The following is a 21,730-nucleotide window of genomic DNA, read 5'->3' on the forward strand; positions in this document are numbered from 1 at the left end:
ATTTGGCAGTGTCTTCAAACTTACCTCTCACTTTGCCTATTGTTTTCCTGGAATTTCTGCTCATGATGGGAAGAGTAAGAATTCCAGCACTCTTTCCACTCTCAGCAATGGTGGATGATAAGAGACAAGCTGTACCCACATGTCCAGGAAGGGCATCACCCTGAACTACGTGCTCACTGAGATCTTCCTGAAAAAATGAGATTTAAAATAATCTTAATTTTTAAACTTCTGTATTACATACATACATAATTTACACATACATATATATATATATCACCTATATATGAAATATGTATATGTATTTTTTTCATAAAAACTTCAATATTTTCGGCCAGGTGCAGTGGCTCACGTCTGTAATCCCAGCACTTTGGGATGCCAATGCAGGCGGATCACGAGGTCAGGAGTTCGAGACTAGCCTGGCTAACATAGTGAAACCCCATTTCTATTAAAAATACAAAAAATTAGCCAGGCATAGTGGCACATGCCAGCAGTACCAGCTACTCAGGAGGCTGATGCAGGAGAAATGCTTGAAACCGGGAGGTGGAGGCTGCAGTGTGCTGAGATCGTGCCACTGCACTCCAGCCTGGACAACAGAGCAAGACTCCATCTCAAAAAAAAAAGAAATTCAGTATTTTCAATTTAAAGATCAAAAACCTCACTTAAAGTCAACTGAGAATCTCTGGGCAGAACTGATAAGAAAGAGATACAATCAAATTTATATTCAAGTGACTTGATGTCTTCTCTATAATTAAATACATTGGCCGGGCGCGGTGGCTCACGCCTGTAATCCCAGCACTTTGGGAGGCCGAGGCGGGCGGATCACGAGGTCAGGAGATCGAGACCATCCTGGCTAATACGGTGAAACCCCGTCTCTACTAAAAAATACAAAAAACTAGCCGGGCGAGGTGGCGAGCGCCTGTAGTCCCCGCTACTCGGGAGGCTGAGCCAGGAGAATGGCCTAAACCCGGGAGGCGGAGCTTGCAGTGAGCTGAGATCCGGCCACAGCACTCCAGCCTGGGCGGCAGAGCGAGACTCCGTCTCAAAAAAAAAAAAGAATCCTTCTCAAAAAAATAAATTAATTAAAAGTCACTAGAAAAAAAATACAAAAGCTAAAATGTATTTAAAATATAGTAAATATGATGTCTTCAGTCNAAAAAAAAAAAAAAAAAAAAAAAAAAAAAATTAAATACATTTTCTTGTACAGTTTAAACATGTATGTATTTTCGAGACGGAGTCTCATTCAGTTTAAATTTAAAGCACTGCTCGAAAATTTCTAATCACTTTTATGTTGTTTTAGGACTAAGATATATTTGTAGTGAATTTTTAACATCTTCTCTAAAAACGTGTCTACACGGCCAGGCATGGTGGCTCACGCCTGTAATCCCAGCACTTTGGGAGGCCGAGGTGGGCGGATCACAAGGTCAGGAGATCGAGACCATCTTGGCTAACACGGTGAAACCCCGTCTCTACTAAAAATACAAAAAAATTAGCCGGGCATGATGGCGGGCGCCTGTAGTCCCAGCTACTCGGGAGGTTGACGCAGGAGAATGGCGTGAACCCAGGAGGAGGAGCTTATAGTGAGCTGAGATCACGCCACTACACTCCAGCCTTGGCGACAGAGTGAGACTCCGTCTCAAAAAAAAAAAAAAAAATGTGTCTACACAAGAGTCATATAGGGATAGTAACTCTCTAGGAAACCAAATACTATACTCACTTTGAGATTACACTGGATATTTTATCAGCCTAGTCTATGAATAAAACACTATTACAAAAAATGCTAACCAAATTAAAGGGAAGGTAGGACATTCAAGAGTTTATTAAAAGGCAGGTTTATTAAAAGGAAGCAACAAGAAAACGTTCAGGCCAGGAGCGGAGACTCATACCTGTAATCCCAGCACTCCGAGGGGCCAAGGCAGGAGGATCGCTTGAGCCCAGGAGTTCAAGACCAGCCTGGGCAACAAAGACCCCGTCTCAACAACAAAAAAAAGTTGTTGTTTTTTTTTTTATTTCTGAGACGAAGTCTTGCTCTGTCGCTCAGGCTGGAGCGCAGTGGCATGATCTTGGCTCACTGCAACCTCCGCCTCCTGGGTTTAAGCAATTCTCCTGCCTTAGTCTCTCGAGTAGCTGGGATTACAGGCAAGTGCCACCACACCTGGCTAATTTTTGTATTCTTACTCTTGACCTCATGATCCGCCTGCCTTGGCCTCCCAAAGTGCTGGGATTACAGGTGCGAGCCACCGCACCCAGCCAAAAAAGTTTTTTTTTAATTAGCTGGGTGTGGTGGTACACACCTGTAGTCCCAATTACTTGGGAGGCTGAGGCAGGAGGATCACTGGTGCCCAGGAGGTTGAGGCTGCAGTGAGCCATGATCATGTCACTGTACTCCAGCCTGGGCAACACAGCAAGACCCTCCCTCCAGGAAAAAAAAAAAAAAAAAAGAGAGAAAAAAGAAAAAGAAAGAAGTCATCAAAACTTCATATTTTTATAATAGAGTCCCACAGATCTTACTGCTTAAGATTAGATTTTTAAAAATCCATCCTGAATTCTGTCGTTAAGAAATGGGCTGGGGGCTACTGGTGGTCAAGACGTATTCCCTACCCTTCAAGATTTAAACTCTAATCTAGTATAAATGGGTGTGGAGGTGGAGCTAGAGGCTAAGAAAACCACTACATATCACTACTAAGCCAGGCCGACAGCAGTTAGGACCTTAGGGGATGTACCAAGTATTATGTGTTGGGGAAATATGAACAGCCAGTGATCTGCAAGCACTAGTGTAAGTATCACATGTAGCTCCAGAAAGTTAGCAGCACAGATTGTCAATAACCTGGCACAAACTTTATAATTTCATTACATATTTACAATATCAAGTTGCAAGTCAGTCCCATCAACAAATCCTAATAAAGTACCTCAATAAACGACAGGCTTCATCATAATGAGAACTCGATCACACTTCTTACATTGGTATGCCCGCCAAGAGGTAAAAACCCTGCCCTGGTCTCTATTTACTGCTCATGGTTCCTTTGGATACAATTCATTCACATTTAGATTTAGCAGACAGGCATCAAAGACATCTGGTCTTGATGTGAAACAGCAATACTGCTGTTCTCTTAATTATATTTTTAATAGTACTTGAAGATGACAACTCTAAGATTTTTAAGCTTAACTGTACAGAGGAGCATACCTCTAAAAAGTTAGCTTTACACAAATTAGATTAAAATAAAAATCGAAACATACGTTAAAATAAGCTCATCCCCTAAGTCTTTTAAGCTTAACTGTACAGAGGCGCGTACCTCTAAAAAATTAGCTTTACACAAATTAGATTAAAATAAAAATCAAAACATATGTTAAAATAAGCGTGTCCCTGCATTCCCCTCACTGCAGTAACTACTCACTTCAAAAAAGTCAAAGATTAGTTCCAGGTTATCTGGTTCCATTGTCTGTATGCTGTACTCTGTCCAACGATCAGGCTGTAAGCCATAACCACACTCCGGCTGTGAATGCCTGCACTTGAACTCATTGTCGCTTATTAAGGATATCTCCAAGCTATTGGACATTTTGTGGAGTACAGTGGGAGATACCCTTTCATCATCATCTTCCTCCAGGCCTTCTAGTGTCAGCTTCACTCTATGTAATAAAAAAAAATAATAATGAGATGCAAGAAGTGGCAGAAACGAAAAACTCATACAAATGTTGCCTAAATTCTACATTTTAAAGTGCCCCCAAATATGCTAAATCTTCGAATAACAAAAATAACGCATTATGCAGAGACTACACATACTACAGGTTAAGGAATTAGGTGTGTTTTTATAAAATATTGATGTTATCCACATATATTTTTGCAAAGTATTAAAATGGGATAAATGACCATTGTGCCTACTAAGGTTGTTGATTCTTTCATTAAAAAATAAATAAATCCAGGGCTGGGCCAATGGCTCACACCTGTAATCCCAGAACTTTGGGAGGCTGAGGCGGGAGGACTGCTTGAGCTCAGAAGTCTGAGACCAGCCTAGGCAACATGGTGAAACCCCACCTGCAAAAAATATAAAAATTATCCAGGCATGTGTCACATGCCTGTAGTCCCAGCTACTCGGGAGGCTGAGGTGGGAGGATCACTTGAACTTGGGAGGTGGAGGTTGCAGTGAGCCGAGATTGCACCACTGTACTCCAACCTGGGTGATACAGCCAGATCTTCTCTCAAAAGAATATATATATATATAAAAAATTAAACATACATAATATTCAAAAATTTTCTGTTGTGTGGAAAATTTTTCATTTTCAAGACACAGTAAAATTTAGAACACTGAAGAATATTTCCAAAAAATATTTTCTCTTTATGGCATTATGTAGCAGACAATCATTTCCATTATATCAATTTTTTCTTTTTTTCTGAGAGAGTCTCGCTCTGCCTGGAATGCAGGGCTGCGATCTCGGCTCACTGCAACTTCTGCCTCCTGGGTTCAAACGATTCTCCTGCCTCAGCCTCCCAAGCAGCTAGGATTACAGGCACCCGACACCATGCCCGGTTAATTTTTGTATTTTTAGTAGAGACGCGGTTTCACCATGTTGGCCAGTCTAGTCTCGAACTCCTGACCTCAGGTGATCTGCCCACCTCGGCCTCCCAAAGTGCTGGGATTGATTACAGGCGTGAGCCACCACGCCCAGCACATTGTATCAATTTTAAAACAAACTGCTGCTACACTATGAAAATTTAAATAGAAACTATAAAAATACATAAGCTTAGAAAACCACTTATCTATATAAACAAATTTTTTCTGGTTCTAAATGTAGAGATTAAGACTAACTGCAACAGTAGCAACCTGAGCGGGGATAAGTAGTTCACTATTACAAAGCCCTGTAGTTACTAGAATATGTAACATTATCCCAAACTGTGTAAACTTAAAGACTAAAACCAATTGAGTCTGAAATCTACAGCACTAGTTAAAAAAAATGGCATAATAAACATATACATGGTCATACCTAAATCTAGATTTTTTTAGTTTTTTCTTGGTTATTGATACAGGAGGTTTTTCAGAATAATGCAAACGTAATCTTATTTCAGTCTGACACGTCAGCCATCCAGAATCCAGAGTTTCAACACCATCTGACAGAATAAATATGAAGAACAGTAATTATTATACATTTTTTTAAACAACACAATAAGTACCTATATGCATTGATAATTCTAGTTCACACTCACTTTTTTTTTTTTTTTACCTCCAAAGGAAATACATTTTTTAATGAGATCTATCTAATCCATGATTTGTTTCCTAGACCCCTGCCTAAACCGTTGTTCATAGGTTCCAAAGGTAAAAATCTGATGGAAAAGATCCTTTCAGCAAATAAGTATTTTTAGAATAACAACAAAAAAAGAATTAAATTCTTTCCTTTCTAAATATGAAAACAGGCCAGGCGTGGTGGCTCACGCCTGTAATCCCAGCACTTTGGGAGGTCAAGGCAGGCAGATTACGAAGTCAGGAGATCGAGACCATCCCGGCTAACACGGTGAAACCCTGTCTCTACTAAAAACACAAAAAAATTAGCCGGGCGTGGCAGCGGGCGCCTGTAGTACCAGCTGCTCGGGAGGCTGAGGCAGGAGAATGGCATGAACCCAGGAGGCGGAGCTTGCAGTGAGCCAAGATCACGCCACTGCACTCCAGCCTGGGCAACAGAGCGAGACTCCGTCTCACACAAAAAAAAAAAAAAAAAAAAGAAAGAAAAGAAAAGAAAAGAATCCCAAAATAATGAATCATTGTGAACAGACAGATTTAGAATACATATTCCAAAGGCCTTCAGAAAAGATCCTGGTTCTATCAATACCATCTTTGAAAAAAATCTAAAAGGAATAAATTCATTTTTTTTTGAGACAGAGTCCTGCTCTGTTGCTTAGGCTAGAGTACAGTGGTGTGATCTCAACTCACTGAGGACTCCATCTCCCAGGTTCAAGTGATTCTCACGCCTCAGGCTCCAAAGTAGCTGGGATTATAGGCATACACCATGCCCAGCTAACTTTTGTATTTTTAGTAGAGACAGGGTGTCACCATGCTGGCCAAGCTGGTCTCAAACTCCTGAACTTCTGACGTCAAGTGATCCGCCTTCCTCAGGCCTACCAAAGTGCTAGTATTACAGGCATGAGCCACCTCACCCTGCCCACATTCACACTGTAATAATACACTGAGGTTACCTAACACTGGTACTCTTCTCCCCAAAGCAAATACACAGGTAGTCTTAAATTCTTCATTAAAATATAACTTTTATATAAAATAGGGAGGGAAATTAAATGAATATTAATAATTAGCTATGCTGTCACAGCACAAATAAATTAAAATATTCATATTGAATCCATGACTGAAATAATACAAATCTATTTCAGAAAGAGCACATGGTCCAAGATAGCATCTAACCTAGCAACTGTTCTACTAGGGATCACTGTTACACTTCCAAAGCGTCACTTTTGATATTTAGCTGCAACTAGTTATGCCACTAGTCCTGGGGATCTGAGATATCAGAAGGTAAGAACAGAACTGTGAGTCAATTCCATATTCTCAAATTTATATATTCTGCCATAAATAAACTGCATGATCGTGACAACACTGTTAGCATTAACTTGAAGCTACTCACCTACTTAATATAGGTAACAAAATTTTCATAAATACCAGAGAAACTGTCAGCTGTTTTGGACCTAAGCTTTTTCATAAACAGGGTTAAAATAAATAAATACCAAGAAACTTCTCTCCTTAGAAATTCTCTCCTAACTTAAGAATGCTTAATAACTGTGGGACTTTAACCTTTTCTTTTCCGGAAAAGACAAAGTGAGACCATGCATCACAGCTCAAGCAAAAACTACTACTCCATAAAGCACTCCAAAACATGTAGTGTAAATACTACTTATGAAAGTAATAAAGACTCTAAAACACTTAACACTAAAGCTATTCAAGTATTGTACACTATTTTCTGATGTAATATAAACAATCTCAAACAAAATCAAGGAAAAGATGTCAAATTCCTATTTAAATACTGCCAGAGCATGTTCATTTCTACCATACATAAACACATATACCTAATAAAAACCACAACCAAAACATTCAGGCCTGTTCTTTCCTGTGCTCAGCAGGAAAGCAAACTGGTTATCAGCAATTTATCTCTGATTCAGAGTCAGTACAAACACAAGTCCGCCCACCCTCTTTCCACCTTTTGACTCCTACAGTACAGCATTCAAAATGAGGATGCAGGCCGGGCATGGTGGCTTACACCTGTAATCCCAACACTTTGGGAGGCCAAGGCTGGCAGATCACTTGAGGTCAGGAGTTTGAGACCAGCCTAACCAACACAGAAAAGCCCCATCTCTACTAAAAATACAAAAATTAGCCAGGTATGATGGCACTCACCTGTAGTCCCAGCTACTCAGCAGGCTGAGGCAGGAGAATTGCTTGAACCCAGCTGGTGGAGGCTGCAGTGAGTGGAGATTGCGCCACTGCATTCCAGCCTGGGTGACAGAGCAAGACTCCATCTCAAAAAAAAAAAAAAAGAGAGAATGCAGTTTAATATAACAGCCCTGATACACTGTAAGAATTCCAGCTGGGTGCGGTGGCTCATGCCTGTAATCCCAGCACTTTGGGAGGCTGAGGCAGGAGGATCACCTCAGGTTGGCAGTTCAAGACCAGCCTGACCAACATGGAGAAACCCCGTCTCTACTAAAAATACAAAATTAGCTGGGCATGGTGGCACAAGCCTGTAATCTCAACTACTCAGGAGGCTGAGGCAGGAGAATCGCTTGAACCTGGGAGGCAGAGAGTGCAGTCAGCCAAGATTGTGCCATTGCACTCCAGCCTGGGCAACAAGGGCGAAAACTCCATCTCAAAAAAAAAAAAAAGAAAAAAAAGAAGAAGAAGAATTCCAGTCACCCAGCTGGGCATGGTGGCTCACACCTGTAATCCTAGCACTTTGGGAGGCTGAGGCGGGTGGATCACTTGAGGTCAGGAGTTTCAGACCAGTCTGGCCAACATGGCAAAACCTTGTCTCTATTAAAAAAAAAAATACAAAACTTAGCTGGGCATGGTGGCAGGAGCCTATAATCCCAGCTACTCAGGAGCCTGAGGCAAGAGAATCTCTTGAACCTCAGGGTCGGAGGCTGCAGTGAGCCAAGATTGCGCCACTGCACTCCAGCCTGGGTGGGCAGGGGTAAGAATTCCAGTCACTGAAGATAATTAGAATTCTTAGGATATGGTATTTGCTAAAACAGAAAATACACAAATAACACTTTCAACATATTCAGAAGTTAAAGCATTTTCTACTCTATCTCAAATTAACTTAAACATTCAGCCAGAATTACTAGAACACTCTGGTTAGTCTGAATTTTACAGTATATGCAGATATACAAACACACAAAATTCACAAACTTAGTCTTAAGTGTAACATTTCACACTTCAGATATTTAGAAACATTAATGTAATTTCAAATATAAAAGAGGTAAAAGGCTACATTAGCAGTTCAGTATACTACACACTTTAAATTATATAACATTATACACCTGAAATTGCTAGTCAAGTGAAAACCAAAAGGATAACATTTTAAAGCGCAAGAATTATATTAGAAACTACTTACTATTTAACAGAAGGGATTTGTTTTTTGGATCTAGTCTCTATTTTCAAAATCATACACTACAGTCATGCATTGCTTAACAATGAAGGTAAGTTCTGAGAAATGCGTCATTAGACGATTTCATTGTTGTGGGAACATCAGGGAATGTACTTACACAAACCTAGATGGTGTGGCCTGTTGCTCCTAGATTCCAACACCGTACAGCATACTGAATGCTATAGGCAACTACATAACACAATGGTAAGCATTTGTGTATCTAAACACATCCACACATAGAAAACATAATGCGCTGTACTATAACGTGCGCTACGTTACGACGGCCATGTCACTGGGCGACAGGCATTTTTCAGCTCCATTATACTCGTATGAGACCACTGCCGTATGTGTGGTCTGTCTTTGACCAAAACATCGTTATGCAGCACACGACTGTATGTTCTATTTTCCTGTGCTATATACTTCCAATGAAACGTAGAGTAACATCTCAATCATTTCAGTAGACATTTAAATAAGTCAGTCTCACTTACTGTGGATTCCAAATTGTCCATCGTCAATAATAATTTCGCTTTCTAGAATTTAAGGAAAATAGAAAATTTAGTTAAAACTCTTGATGCATACTCAATGAACAAGAGAAATTACCCACCTTAAAGATCATTTATAATATTAAATCTACAGCTTAAAAGCAGCCCAAGGTGAATAAGCATATTTATTGTAGCCCTCAATAAAGAATTCCCTTTAAAGGAGGCTAGCAAACAGTAATAGTTCTTATACACTTTGTTGATTATCCATTATGTTAAAAGGAAGAAAAAGAAAACTCTTCAGAAAGGTGCTCTAGAGGCACTGGGATTAACTTCTACACTAACCAATGTACAAGACTCACAGGTTGCTGGACCATGATAACTCCTCGATTTTCAAACCAAAGGTCTTGGCACAATTAAAATGCTTATTCTTATGTAGTGCATATTCTGAACTTGTCTCAAATGTAATTCTCCTCATATCCCAACTATTCGCTACTGCCAGTTAAAAGCTTTACTTTACAAACAGCGTGAACTTACCTGTATGTACAGAGCTGTGAGGAACTACCAAAAGAATAAATGCTAGCACATCCCCTTCTCCTAACAGAAATTTCAACTCAATGAGAAAAGCTGTAAAGCCCCACCCCTCTGAGTAAAATACAATTTATCTTCCTTGCCTACTTCCCTTCCCAGTTTACTTTAAACATTAGTCTGAAATACTTGCAAAATGGATGTGACAATTCCTAATAATGATTCTCTGGTAACGTTCACACAGCTTTTAAGTTCAAAAGTTATATTTCTCAAAATATACATTCCTTTCTAAAAGACAAACAAAATCATCCCACTTCTCATAATAAAATATATTTAACTGCAAGATGCTTTAAAATACAATTTTTTAAAAACATTCAATACCTAGTAAGTTCCAACCTCAGTATGGGAATATTATAATTTTAAGTATACTGTCATAAAAATCCTAAATACAGTATCGAAAATGTATTAAAACATACAAAAAGAAAATCCAATAAAGAGGATGGAATGAGATACTGTTTAAACGAGATGTGTCCTTACTCCGGGGTAAAGCAGAAACTCCCACTGCTTTCTAATTTAAACCAGAAAACTAGCATCCAGTTATCTTTCAATTTTAACTTTACCTAGAAACTAAAAGATACGTTTCTCAGCACTGAGTCAATTTATAGATGAATACATGTGGGTAATTTAATGTATGTGAAATGAACTTCAAATTCTATTTTCAATATGGACAAGGAAATTCAAAAATACTTGTATGAAGAGAAATGCCATATTAAAGAATAAGAAGAGTGGATAATGTGTTTAAAAGACAACAACTTTCAAAAAAAAGAAAACAACTTTCTGAGTAGCAATTCTAGCATAGCTAGCAGGGAATTTAAGAAATTCAAATTCATTCATACAAGTTTATTCAACTATTTACCAGTTTCTTAAAAAAAAAAAAAATAAGAAGAAAAGAAAAAATAGAATAACTTACTCTATTAATATTCAAAGTTAAAAATTTAAGAATCTTTGTTTTGGATTAATTTTTTCTTCAAATGTTCTCTAAGCCTGAGCAAGTAAACAAATAGAGCCATGGATGCTCAGTCAAGAAGAATGCTATCTTATAAACTTTCTAACCATTCCAAATGAAAGTAAATATTTCATAAACTAATCTAACCCAAGAAAACAAAAATATCTAGATAAACATTTCTAATAAAGTTTATTTTAAAAGGCAATTAAAAACTGTTCAGTTTTGAAAGATCCATGAAATGCTCAGTGAAATTTGTAGCACTGACAATGCATTGACCTTAAACTTTAGAATAAAAATTTATTAAATCCCACTAAGCCATTGTGCAGCATATTAGTAACTTTATGCATATGCCTCAAACAGATGCAGTTAATGCCCATACCTAAAGGGGTTATTGATCGTGGTTGTAGATGAGTCTCCCACTTGTGAACTATCACTTGACATGGACCACCGATAGTCTGCAATTTAAAAGTTAAACGTCTGCAATAATTTCTTATATCTTATTTTCTACCCATGACTCCATTAGATGTTTGTGGCCTAAATCTTATACTAAATATGAGACCAAAAGATTCATCTTATTATCAATATTATATGCCAAAAGTCAGGAATGTACCAGATCACAAAACACGATGAAATGCTGGAAGAAAATTAGAGGCAGTAAACGAAGAAAAATGAGATGAACTGGCACACGGAACTGTCTCAAACCCATTTCTAAATCTGCCTACAATATTAAATTGTTTCAAAGAAATTTTCATTTTTAACTGATATTAATTCTTAAGATAAATATCAAATATACTTTCTTTGGTATGTCAGACATCAGTGAGGTATTGCTAGATAAGTATGTACCTCCTGCTCTATGCATTTAGAAAAAGCCTACGATAGTAAAAATAGTAGGAACAAGTACTGCAAGAGCAACTATCACAGGCTACTCAAGGAACTAACAAGCATAATAAAGTTCTTTATTACATTTATTTAAGAATACTAAGTGAAAAACAGGAAGATTTCTCATATCACAGGAACTAGTGTTTCTAAAGAACACAGGAAATTCTAGAAGGGACACGTGGCCAGGTAACTTGAAGAGCAAGTGTGATAAAAGAGGAACTAACATCCAGTTCCATTCTTATGCCTTAGTCTAAAATCTCATACAGTGTGACAATTCCTCATACTGTTTTCCATTATCAAGTTCCCCTACTAAAAAAGAACATAAAGTTATGTGTTGATAACACATGCAATAGTGAATAACCATGCAAGGTTCCCTGAGTATACCTAAAAGACTAAAATTTAAGTGTTCTAATTTTCCTTTTATTTTTAAAAAGAAACTCACTAGTTGTAATTACATGCTGAAATAAAACTCTTAAATACAGATTTTGGAAGCACATTTTCAAACTATAATCTTACAAGGTATTTTATTCGTTATTTGTTCTGTAAAGAAATTTAATTAAATACAGAGAAGGAAAAAGAAAATACAAAACTCACCCATATCATACCATTTAGGGATAATCACCATCAACATTTTCACATATAATCTTTGAGCCTTTTTCTAGGCATTATATTACACACACTCTTTTTTTTTTTTTTTTTTTTTTGAGACAGAGTCTTGCTCTGTCGCCCAGGCTGGTGTGCAATGGCATGATCTTGGCTCACTGCAACCTTGCCTCCTGAGTTCAAGTGATTCTCCTGCCTCGGCCTCCTGAGTAGCTGGGATTAAAGGCACGTGCCACCACACCCAGCTAATTTTTGTATTTTTAGTAGAGACAGGGCTTCACCATGTTGGCCAGGCTGGCCTGGAACTCCTAACCTCATGATCCGCCCACCTCCGCCTCCCAATGTACTGGGATTACAGGTGTGAGCCACTGTGCCCAGCCTATACATACTCTTAAAAAGCCTAGACATAAAAGCTTCTCTATTATCTTTAGAAGGCATTAATAATGGACTAAAATATTCTCCTATACTTTCCATAGGATTTTAATATTGATTAAATTTGATAATATGCCAAACAATAACAAATATGTAACAAATTAGGCAAATTATTAAGTATTAAATGCAAGAAATAGTCCTGTCACTTAAAATAACCAGGCTAAATTCTTTTCTGAAATCCTCAAATTTCTGAAGTTTAAAAACTAAAATAGTACTATATATTTCTTCAAATCATTAATTCTGGGATACTAAATAAAATTATCTTTTTCTCTAGCCAAATACTTCCCTGCTATAACAGTTCACCTTAATTGGTAGATTGCATAGATTTTTAAAAAATGTAATGTGAAATTGCTCTTTTAAAAATATGGTGACTTTCATATCCATTATACTAAAAAGAAAATCAATTTAATTCTAGATGATGTTTACTATAACATTTTTCCTGAAACATTTTTTAAATGTGTTTTTTAGACATCAAACTTTCTAAACCTCAAAAGTTGCAAATATAGGCCAGGCGTGGTGGCTCATGCCTGTAATCCCAGCACTTTGGGAGGCCGAGGCAGGCAGATCACTTGAGGTCAGGAGTTCGAGACCAGCCTGGCCAACATGGTGAAACCCCATCTCTACTAAAAATATAAAAATTAGCCGGGCATGGTGGCACATGCCTGTAATCCTAGGTACTTGGGCGGCCAAGGCAGAAGAATCCCACGAATCTGGGAGGTGGAGGCTGCAGTGAGCTGAGATTGCGCCACTGCACTCCAGCCTGGGCGATAGAGCGAGACTGTGTCTCAAAAAAGAAAAAGAGAAAGAAAAAGAAAAGGGTGCTATGAATATAATATTAAATGTCAAAAAGAGATACAGTTGGCATAGCAGAGAGTTTGCTTTAATTCAGATGTCAGGGGAACTTTATAGACTGTTGACAGCAGTATCTTTAATCAGGTAAGAACAGTCCTTTGGATTAAATTTGATAGGGAACATATTTTAGTAGCAATTTTAACAACTCCACTCTCATCTACCCACTACCCGACTGCATAAAACTACCTAGACTTGAATAGAATAGCATATTTGAGGAACAGTCCAAAGGGCCAGGTAAACAGATGACAGAATTATGTCTATCATCATTCAGACTACAAACACACATTGGTTGGTAAACTGTTACAATATAGAAAAAAAAGAACCTAGTTTTAAAATACACTGAATTTCCAAAGTTGTTAAACCTACTTTATTAAACTTTAGAAGGCAATCTTAAATTTTCAGCTTTACTTCCTTAAAAAACAATTAACAGGCCGGGCGTGGTGGCTCATTCCTCTAATCCTAGCACTTTGGGAGGTCAAAGCGGGTGGCTCACCTGAGGTCTGGAGTTAAAGAACAGCCTGACCAATATGGAGAAACCCTGTCTCTACTAAAAATATAAAAATTAGCTGGGCACAGTGATGCCTGTAATCCCAGCTACTCGGAAGGCTGAGGCAGGAGACTCACTTGAACCCAGGAGGTAGTTTGCAATGAGCCGAGATCGCACCACTGTACTCCGGCCTGGGCAACAAGAGTAAAACTCCACTTCAAAAAAAATAAATAAATAAAAACTAACAACTGAGCATTGGGAAATTCAGAATCTCAGCGATAACTCCAAAACATGCAATCCTTTTATTTATTTATTTTTTAATCCTGGTCTCATTGTACATGCAATACTTTCTAATATATTATCTGTAATAACTTATTCTTTAAGATCTACGAAAAGAAAACAGTTCTGAAAGAACACATTCTGACAAAGTCTGCCAAAATTTTAAGCTTTTTGGAGTAACATGGGAGATAGATCTTTGGAGAAAAAAGTAATGATGTCAATCTAAGACAATATTCCATTAACAGTACTGGCAGAGTTATTCCACAATTTAGTATACATAATGTCAGACGACTGCAGAAATGTTTCCAAACATGCATATTAACAAAAATATTTTTAAAAATTTCTTCCCACAAGAATAAGTCTTCATGATTGTTTTCTTAAACAGTTACTGACATCACTCAGTTATACCAAGCACTGAGAGAAATAATTAAGACTATCCAATATGTAGATTGGAAGTTTGTTTTTTAACAAATCACCAAGCAAAATTATTAGTTAGCCATGTAATAGCACTGCTTGCATATATCACAAATTTTTAAAACTTTTACTGATTGTTATCCTTCCACAATTTTGAAAACAAACTGAATGTAAAGGGGGGGGTCTGAGGAATCAAGGCTGCGTGTGGTGGCTCCTGCCTGTAATCCCAGCACTCCGGGAGGCTGAAGCAGGTGGATCACCTGAGGTCAGGAGTTTGAGACCAGCCTGGCTAACATGGCGAAACCCTGTCTCTACTAAAACAATACAAAAATTAGCCAGGCATGGTGGTTGCATGCCTGTAATCCCAGCCACAGATTGGGAGGCTGAGCCTCCCAAGATTGATTCTTCCAGAGGCTGAGCCAGAAGAATCACTTGAACCCAGAAGGCGGAGGTTGCAGTGAGCCGAGATCGCGCCATTGCACTTCGGCCTGGGCGACAGAGCAAGAGTCCATCTCAAAAAAAAAAAGAAAAAAAAAAAATTCTCTATTTTTAGTACAACCAGTAAAAGACATAGTCATCTAGGCATGAGTAAAGCAAAGGAAGCTAGGCCAACAGACTGTCTGAGAATGTTCAAATCTCAAGTTAACAGCTGACAGTATTTACCATTCAGAAGAATTTTAGATACTAATAAACTATTGTACAAAATGACAAACTAGACTATTCTGAAAATAAACAATTATCTATCGCAGGTGACTGATTATCTTGTTAAAGGACTTAAAACTCAAGGGAGATAGAGGTCAAAATAAGACAGTGTGTAATGAATCTAAGTGAATGTTAGCAACTATGAAAGTCAGAAACATAGATATGTGCTGAAAAAGAAAGATGTATTTCTACAAAAATGAAGGAAAAATTTCAAAGGATATAATGAAAAACTGGCTAACATTTCACTATGAGGAAACATCCCTAATTCTACCCACAAGCAAAGAGGGGTTGACACGGAAAAAAAAAAAATGTTGAAATTACATGTTAATTCAAAAAGTATCTTTGGTGAAGATGTGACATCAGGACTATCTGCAGATTCATACCAATGTTTTCATTCCAGGAATACTCACTACTTTTATGTGCTATGTTCAAATAAGATAGTATTTTGTTTTGTCATCTGTGAAATTATTTTAAAATGTAACATATTAACACCTTATCCTAATTCACAAAGAGAATATGTAGCTGTGAAAAAGTGAGAAAAAGGATTTCAGGACTCTTCTAAACTAAAAGGAATATGCCAGAAAAAGCAATGCATGGGAGAAAAATATGAATGATAAAATTTCATTTACTCAATAAAATTTTGCAACGAAAGGATCTAAAAATCTATAGTTCAAATCTTTTGTTTTATAGATGAGGAGGCTAAAGCCTAAAGGTCAACTGGCTTGTCCATAATCGCAAAACTTTTAGCTTTAGTTCCAAAACTGCCTGGGTAGATTACCTCCTAAAACTTTCAACCCAGTAACATTAACCTTTCTCCCATTTCAGCTTTTTAATGCTTTCATTATTTATTTTCCTATCATTTTTTATATTCGTAACATTATGTATTCCAATAATTTACATCATTTCACAATTTAAACTGCCTTGCACATTACTTCTATTATTTGACAATGTACAACTAGACAAAGTTTCATAATACTTCTATTAAAAATGCTTTATTTAAAAAGCGCCACCGACTTTTTTAAAGTGTCACATTAAGCTGGCATGTGGAGAAAAAAACTGTAGCCATATGCATGGGATTTTATGTAGCTATTTACTCGATTCCATGAAAAACATACTTACCGTGGCAGCCCCTGCATCACACGGTACATGTGTACACGATACAGAGCACCTACTTAAAGAAACACACTCACCAACACATACTGTAAACTTTTGCAAGTATTACAAGGGGAAAAACTTGTTTTTACTGTTAAGCAGACTTCTTGCCAATTTTTTCAAAAGGTATTTTGGACTGATCTGCTGCTTTTGGTTACATTTTCAATGAAGAGGATAAATACTTAGGTTGGCTTAATTTGACCTGTGTTGACAATAGTCTTACTTTAGAAAACTATGCCCAAATAACTCATTATCATCTTTCTCGTCCATACTCCCCTTTCTAAGTAAAATTTAGTTGCTTTCACATATTACAAAGCTAAATTTCATACACCAGGATCCTCAGGTAAGCCTGCTGTGTCTATGACCTACGTATTTACACATAATTGCTTAAGTTATACTAAAGAACTTTACCATGATGCATAACCCCATGCCAAATCAATGAGATGCCCTTTTCTTAAGTTAAAGTGAAACCATTGTCAAGAAAAGTCAACACAATGATCAACCACAATGTAATTTAAGTTCAATTACTGGGTATTCACAAAATATTCTTGGAATAAGAAACGTAATAGGTGCAAAAGACAGCTAAAGTGGGTTTGTCATTTTTTTCTTTTCTTTGTATAATGGTGGCTAAGAGAACGAGGTAACAGTGGCTGCTTGCATTTTTCACATGTAACAAAAACACTTAATGACTCCCAAAGGAAATACATTTTTTAACAAGATCTAATCCATGATTTGTTTCCTAGACCCCTGCCTAAACCCTTGTTCATATGCAGCCCAAGGGTGTCAAAGGTAAAAATCTGAAGGAAAAGAATCCTTTCAGCAAATAAGTATCTTTAGAATAAATGGAAAAGGATTAACTTTTTTTTCTTTTCTGAATATGAAAACAATCCCAAAATAATGAATTGTGAACAGGCAGATTTAGAATAGATAATCCCAAAGGCCTCCAGAAAAGATAGGGGTCTATCAATAACATCTTTGAAAAAATCTAAAAAGAATCAATTAAATTTTGATCAGAGTTAATACAGCCACTAAGAGATGGCTGCTGTGAAATAATTTTTTTAATTACTCACTTAAAACAGGCTATATACTTCTCTAAATGTATTTACACCACACAAGGATTAAAAAACAAAACCAAAAGTAAAACCTCTGCAAGTGGTCCCTAACTAGTTTACAAAAGTAACTGAAAATGTACACTTATAGAGAACACATTAAAACCAATTTCATAAGAATATTGCAGAACATACTTACTACGTCTTTTTAAAATTCCATGGCAGACATCATCTGCCTTTGAAGTGGCTACTTCCTTGGTTTTGGTAAATTTTATTAATCAAGAGTTCTATTCCTTATTTGACCAAAGCAAATGCATTTTAATTTGAACGTTTTCCAACTTAAGTGAGTTGCTTTTGAAGGAAGTGCTAAAGAAACTGGAAACTAGATAAAGAAAACATACCTTTGGTTCTAAAAAGTACCCTTTGAAGTAGCGATACTGAACTGATACTCCTCTACTGAGTACAATGGTTGCTTTCCATAACATGCTGTGAAGAAAGAAAATTAAAAGCAGCAGCATCAATATCAAACTACAGTGCATAAAGACTTCTTAATTCACAAAAACCCTCAAATAAAACATGTGACCAATATCACTCATTTATTCCTACACAAAATTTTACAGGCCTACTCTGTAGCAGGCAATGGGAACACAGGAGTATATATTGCAGAAACAGCCTCATCTTCAAAGAGCTTCCTTTGCTGTGTGGGTAGATAGAAAAATAACCAAAAAAGATAGATACAAGGAAGTTTTGGAGGAGGCTTTTAAAAGGAAGGAAGGTTTTAATGAGGAAGCGCTGTCTGAGCTGAGATCTACATGATGAGAAGGAACCAGCCATATAAAGAGCCAGGATAAGTTTCCAAACAGAAAATTCAAGTCATACAAAAGTGGAAGCCACAGTCAGAATCTTCTCTGACTTCCCATTTAGTGAGGGATGTTACATGGCTGATAAGAGACTTTGGGTCACAGCTTTTGTGTTACAAATGAGAGATAAACATGAATTACACTCCTGTTCTTGACTATCCCTTATTCTAAACTGTTCTACCCAGGCTCTGGCTATTCCTTAGACAAGCAGTCAGAACCTGTACCTTGTTTCAGGCCAATGTCTTTCTCTGAACTATGTTATTCCAACAGAAACTAAACATTTGACTCAACAGCTGCCTTAAGGTCAAGAATTCACTACAATTCATTACTGTAACCCATTTTTAGCTTCAAATAATAAACCAGTGGTATCCAAAGCATGGTCCCAGATCATCATTAGCAGCTGGTAGCTTCTTAGAAATGCAAATTCTCAGGCCCCACTCAGACCTACTAAATTAGGAACTCTGGGGGGTGGGGGCCCAGTAATCTGTATTTTAACAAGCCTCCAGGTAACTTTATTTTTTTATTTTTTATTTTTGAGATGGAGTCTCGCTCTGTCTCCGAGACTGGAGTGCAGTGGCGCGATCTCGGTTCACTGCAAGCTCTGCCTCCCGGGTTCATGCTGTTCTCCTGCCTCAGCCTCCCCAGTAGCTGGGACTACGGGCACCCGCCACTATGCCTGGCTAATTTTGTTTTTGTATTTTTAGTAGAGATGGGGTTTCACTGCATTAGCCAGGATGGTTTCAATCTCCTGACCTCATGATCCGCCCGCCTCAGCCTCCCAAAGTGCCGGGATTACAGGCGTGAGCCACCATGCCCAGCCACCTCCAGGTAACTTTTATGAACACTTTCAGAATCCCTGTCATAGACCATTAACCAAACCTTAATTCAGTATGAGTAGTTTAACCCTACCTGGTTCTGCTAAGACAGGTTTTAGGGCATTGTCCTCACTCTGATACAATCTTAGCTCCTAAATTAAATACAGATATAGCTCACTGTATTGCACTTTATTATACTTCACAGATACTGTGTTTTTTACAAATTGAAGGTTTGTGGCAAACCTGAGTCCAGCAAGTCTATCAGTGCCATTTTCCCAACAACATGTGCTTACTTCGTGTCTATGTTACAGCTTGGCAAATCTCATGTTTCAAACTTTTTTGTTATTATTATATCTGTTACGGTGATTACATGCTACAGAAAAATCTTTCAATGAAAGGAACGGTTAATCAATGTGGTAAACCTCATTTTTTTTTTTTTTGAGATGCAGTCTCGTTCTGTCGCCCAGGCTGGAGTGCAGTGCCATAATCTCGGCTCACTGCAAGCTCCGCCTCCCGGGTTCACGCCATTCTCCTGCCTCAACCTCCTGAGTAGTTGGGACTACAGGCGCCCGCCACCATGCCCGGCTAATTTTTTGTATTTTTAGTAGAGACAGGGTTTCACCATGTTAGCCAGGATGGTCTCGATCTCCTGACCTCATGATGCGCCCGCCTGGGCCTCCCAAAGTGCTGGGATTACAGGCGTGAGCCACCGCGCCTGGCCCATTGTCTTATTTTAAGAAATTGACACTGTCCTTCAACCTTCAGCAACCACGACTCTGATCAGTTAGCAGCCATCAACATCGAGACAAAACTCTCCACCAGCAAAAAGATTGCAATTCACTAAAGGCTCAAATGATTGTATCATTTTTTAGCAATAAAGTATTTTTTAATTAAGGTATGTACATTTTTAAAAATCACTGCTTTAAACAAACCAACATGGCACATGTATACATATGTAACAAACCTGCACATTGTGCACATGTACCCTAGAACTTAAAGTATAATAAAAAATAAATAAATAAATAAATAAATAAATATCACTGCTTTAAAGCAAGAATAGCAAATGCTGCCAGGCATGGTGGCTCACAACTGTAACCCAGCACTTTAGGAGGCTGAGGTGGGCGGATCACAAGGTCAGGAGTTCAAGACCAGCCTGACCAACATGATGAAACCACATCTCTACTAAAAACACAAAAATTAGCCAGGCGTGGTGGCATGCGTCTATAACCCCAGCTACTCAGGAGGCTGAGGCAGGAGAATCGCTTGAACCTGTGAGGCCGAGGTTGCAGTGAGCCCAGATCATACCACTGCACTCCAGCCTGGGCGACAGAGTGAGACTCCATCTCAAAACAAAAACAAAAAAAGAATAGCAAATGCTTGGCACATGTTCCCTAATTTTCCCCAACAAGCCTTAGAATTCTTTTCAACAGAGGTTTCCAGGCAGACTCTTCCAATTCAGAATAGAAAGTTGCCATTTCTGCTACCCCAAAAGGAAAAAAAAAAGCGGGGGGGGGGGGGCAAATTCCCAGTACTACCTCATCTATAAAACAGTTGGAGCATGTGAAACTAGCCCCAGATGTGCAGAGTAGAATTAGTAATAAGCTTTGAAAACTGTGCTGCAGCCACTCTCTCAGCCATTATTTCTCAATCTCCAGGATCTAGGTATGTGTATTTTTTTTCAAGTCCTCCCAAGTGATTCTAATGTGATCCCTGGTAAAGAACCACTAAATGAAAATAAGAGATAAAGAAGGCAAAGCAGCGAGTCTTTTTACTTCACTTGTCTAAGCAAACGTGGCAAATTTAAGAATGAACCAGAACCCAGGCTTACACCCAGAACGTTGGGAGGCCGAGGCAGGAGGGAAGCTTGAGCCCAGGAGTTCAGGAACAGCCTGGGTCTCAACATAGTGAAACCTCATCTCTATAAAAAAAATTTTAATTAGCTGGGCATGATGGTGTGCATCTAGCTACTCGAGAGGCTGAGGCAGGAAGATCACTGGAGCCCAGGAGTTTGAGGTTAGAGTGAACTGAAATCACGCCACTGCACTCCAGCCTGTGTGACAGAGTGAGATCCTGTCTAAAAAAATTTTTAAAAGGCTGGGCACAGTGGCTCAAGCCTGTAATCCCAGCACTTTGGGAGGCCGAGGTGGGTAGATAACAAGGTCAGGAGATCGAGACCATCCTGGCTAACACGGTGAAACCCCGTCTCTATTAAAAAAATACAAAAAAAATTAGCCGGGCATGGTGGCGGGCGCCTGTAGTCCCAGCCACTCGGGAGGCTGAGGCAGGAGAATGGCGTGAACCCGGGAGCGGAGCTTGCAGTGAGCCAAGATCGCGCCACTGCACTCCAGCCTGGGCGACAGAGCAAGACTCTGTCTCAAAAAAACAACAACAACAACAACAAAAAAAATTCAAAGAAAGAATCAGCACTGTTTGGTGAAGACAAAATTATCTGATGAAATTAAATCAAAACCAGGAAAGACAGATAGTCATGTAGTAGTTTAGTGCAACTGCCTAATTCTGAATTGCCCTTATATCCTTTCCCAAAATACCATAAAATCT

General features: G+C 38.3%; 1 protein-coding gene across 1 annotated transcript in view; it reads right to left on the minus strand.

The window, feature by feature from the left end:
* Positions 1-21,730, minus strand: part of GPCPD1 (glycerophosphocholine phosphodiesterase 1) — a 64,292-nt gene that overhangs the window by 30,772 nt on the left and 11,790 nt on the right. The window contains exons 4-9 of the mRNA XM_025399240.1: positions 17,898-17,982; positions 11,027-11,102; positions 9,123-9,164; positions 4,978-5,101; positions 3,393-3,624; positions 25-187 (exon numbers count right to left, since the gene is read on the minus strand). Of these exons, the coding sequence (XP_025255025.1) occupies positions 25-187; positions 3,393-3,624; positions 4,978-5,101; positions 9,123-9,164; positions 11,027-11,102; positions 17,898-17,982 (722 nt within the window). The remainder of the gene's footprint in view (positions 1-24; positions 188-3,392; positions 3,625-4,977; positions 5,102-9,122; positions 9,165-11,026; positions 11,103-17,897; positions 17,983-21,730) is intronic.

This window comes from Theropithecus gelada, chromosome 10 (assembly GCF_003255815.1).
Source record: "Theropithecus gelada isolate Dixy chromosome 10, Tgel_1.0, whole genome shotgun sequence".
In the NCBI taxonomy this organism is placed as follows: domain Eukaryota; kingdom Metazoa; phylum Chordata; class Mammalia; order Primates; family Cercopithecidae; genus Theropithecus; species Theropithecus gelada.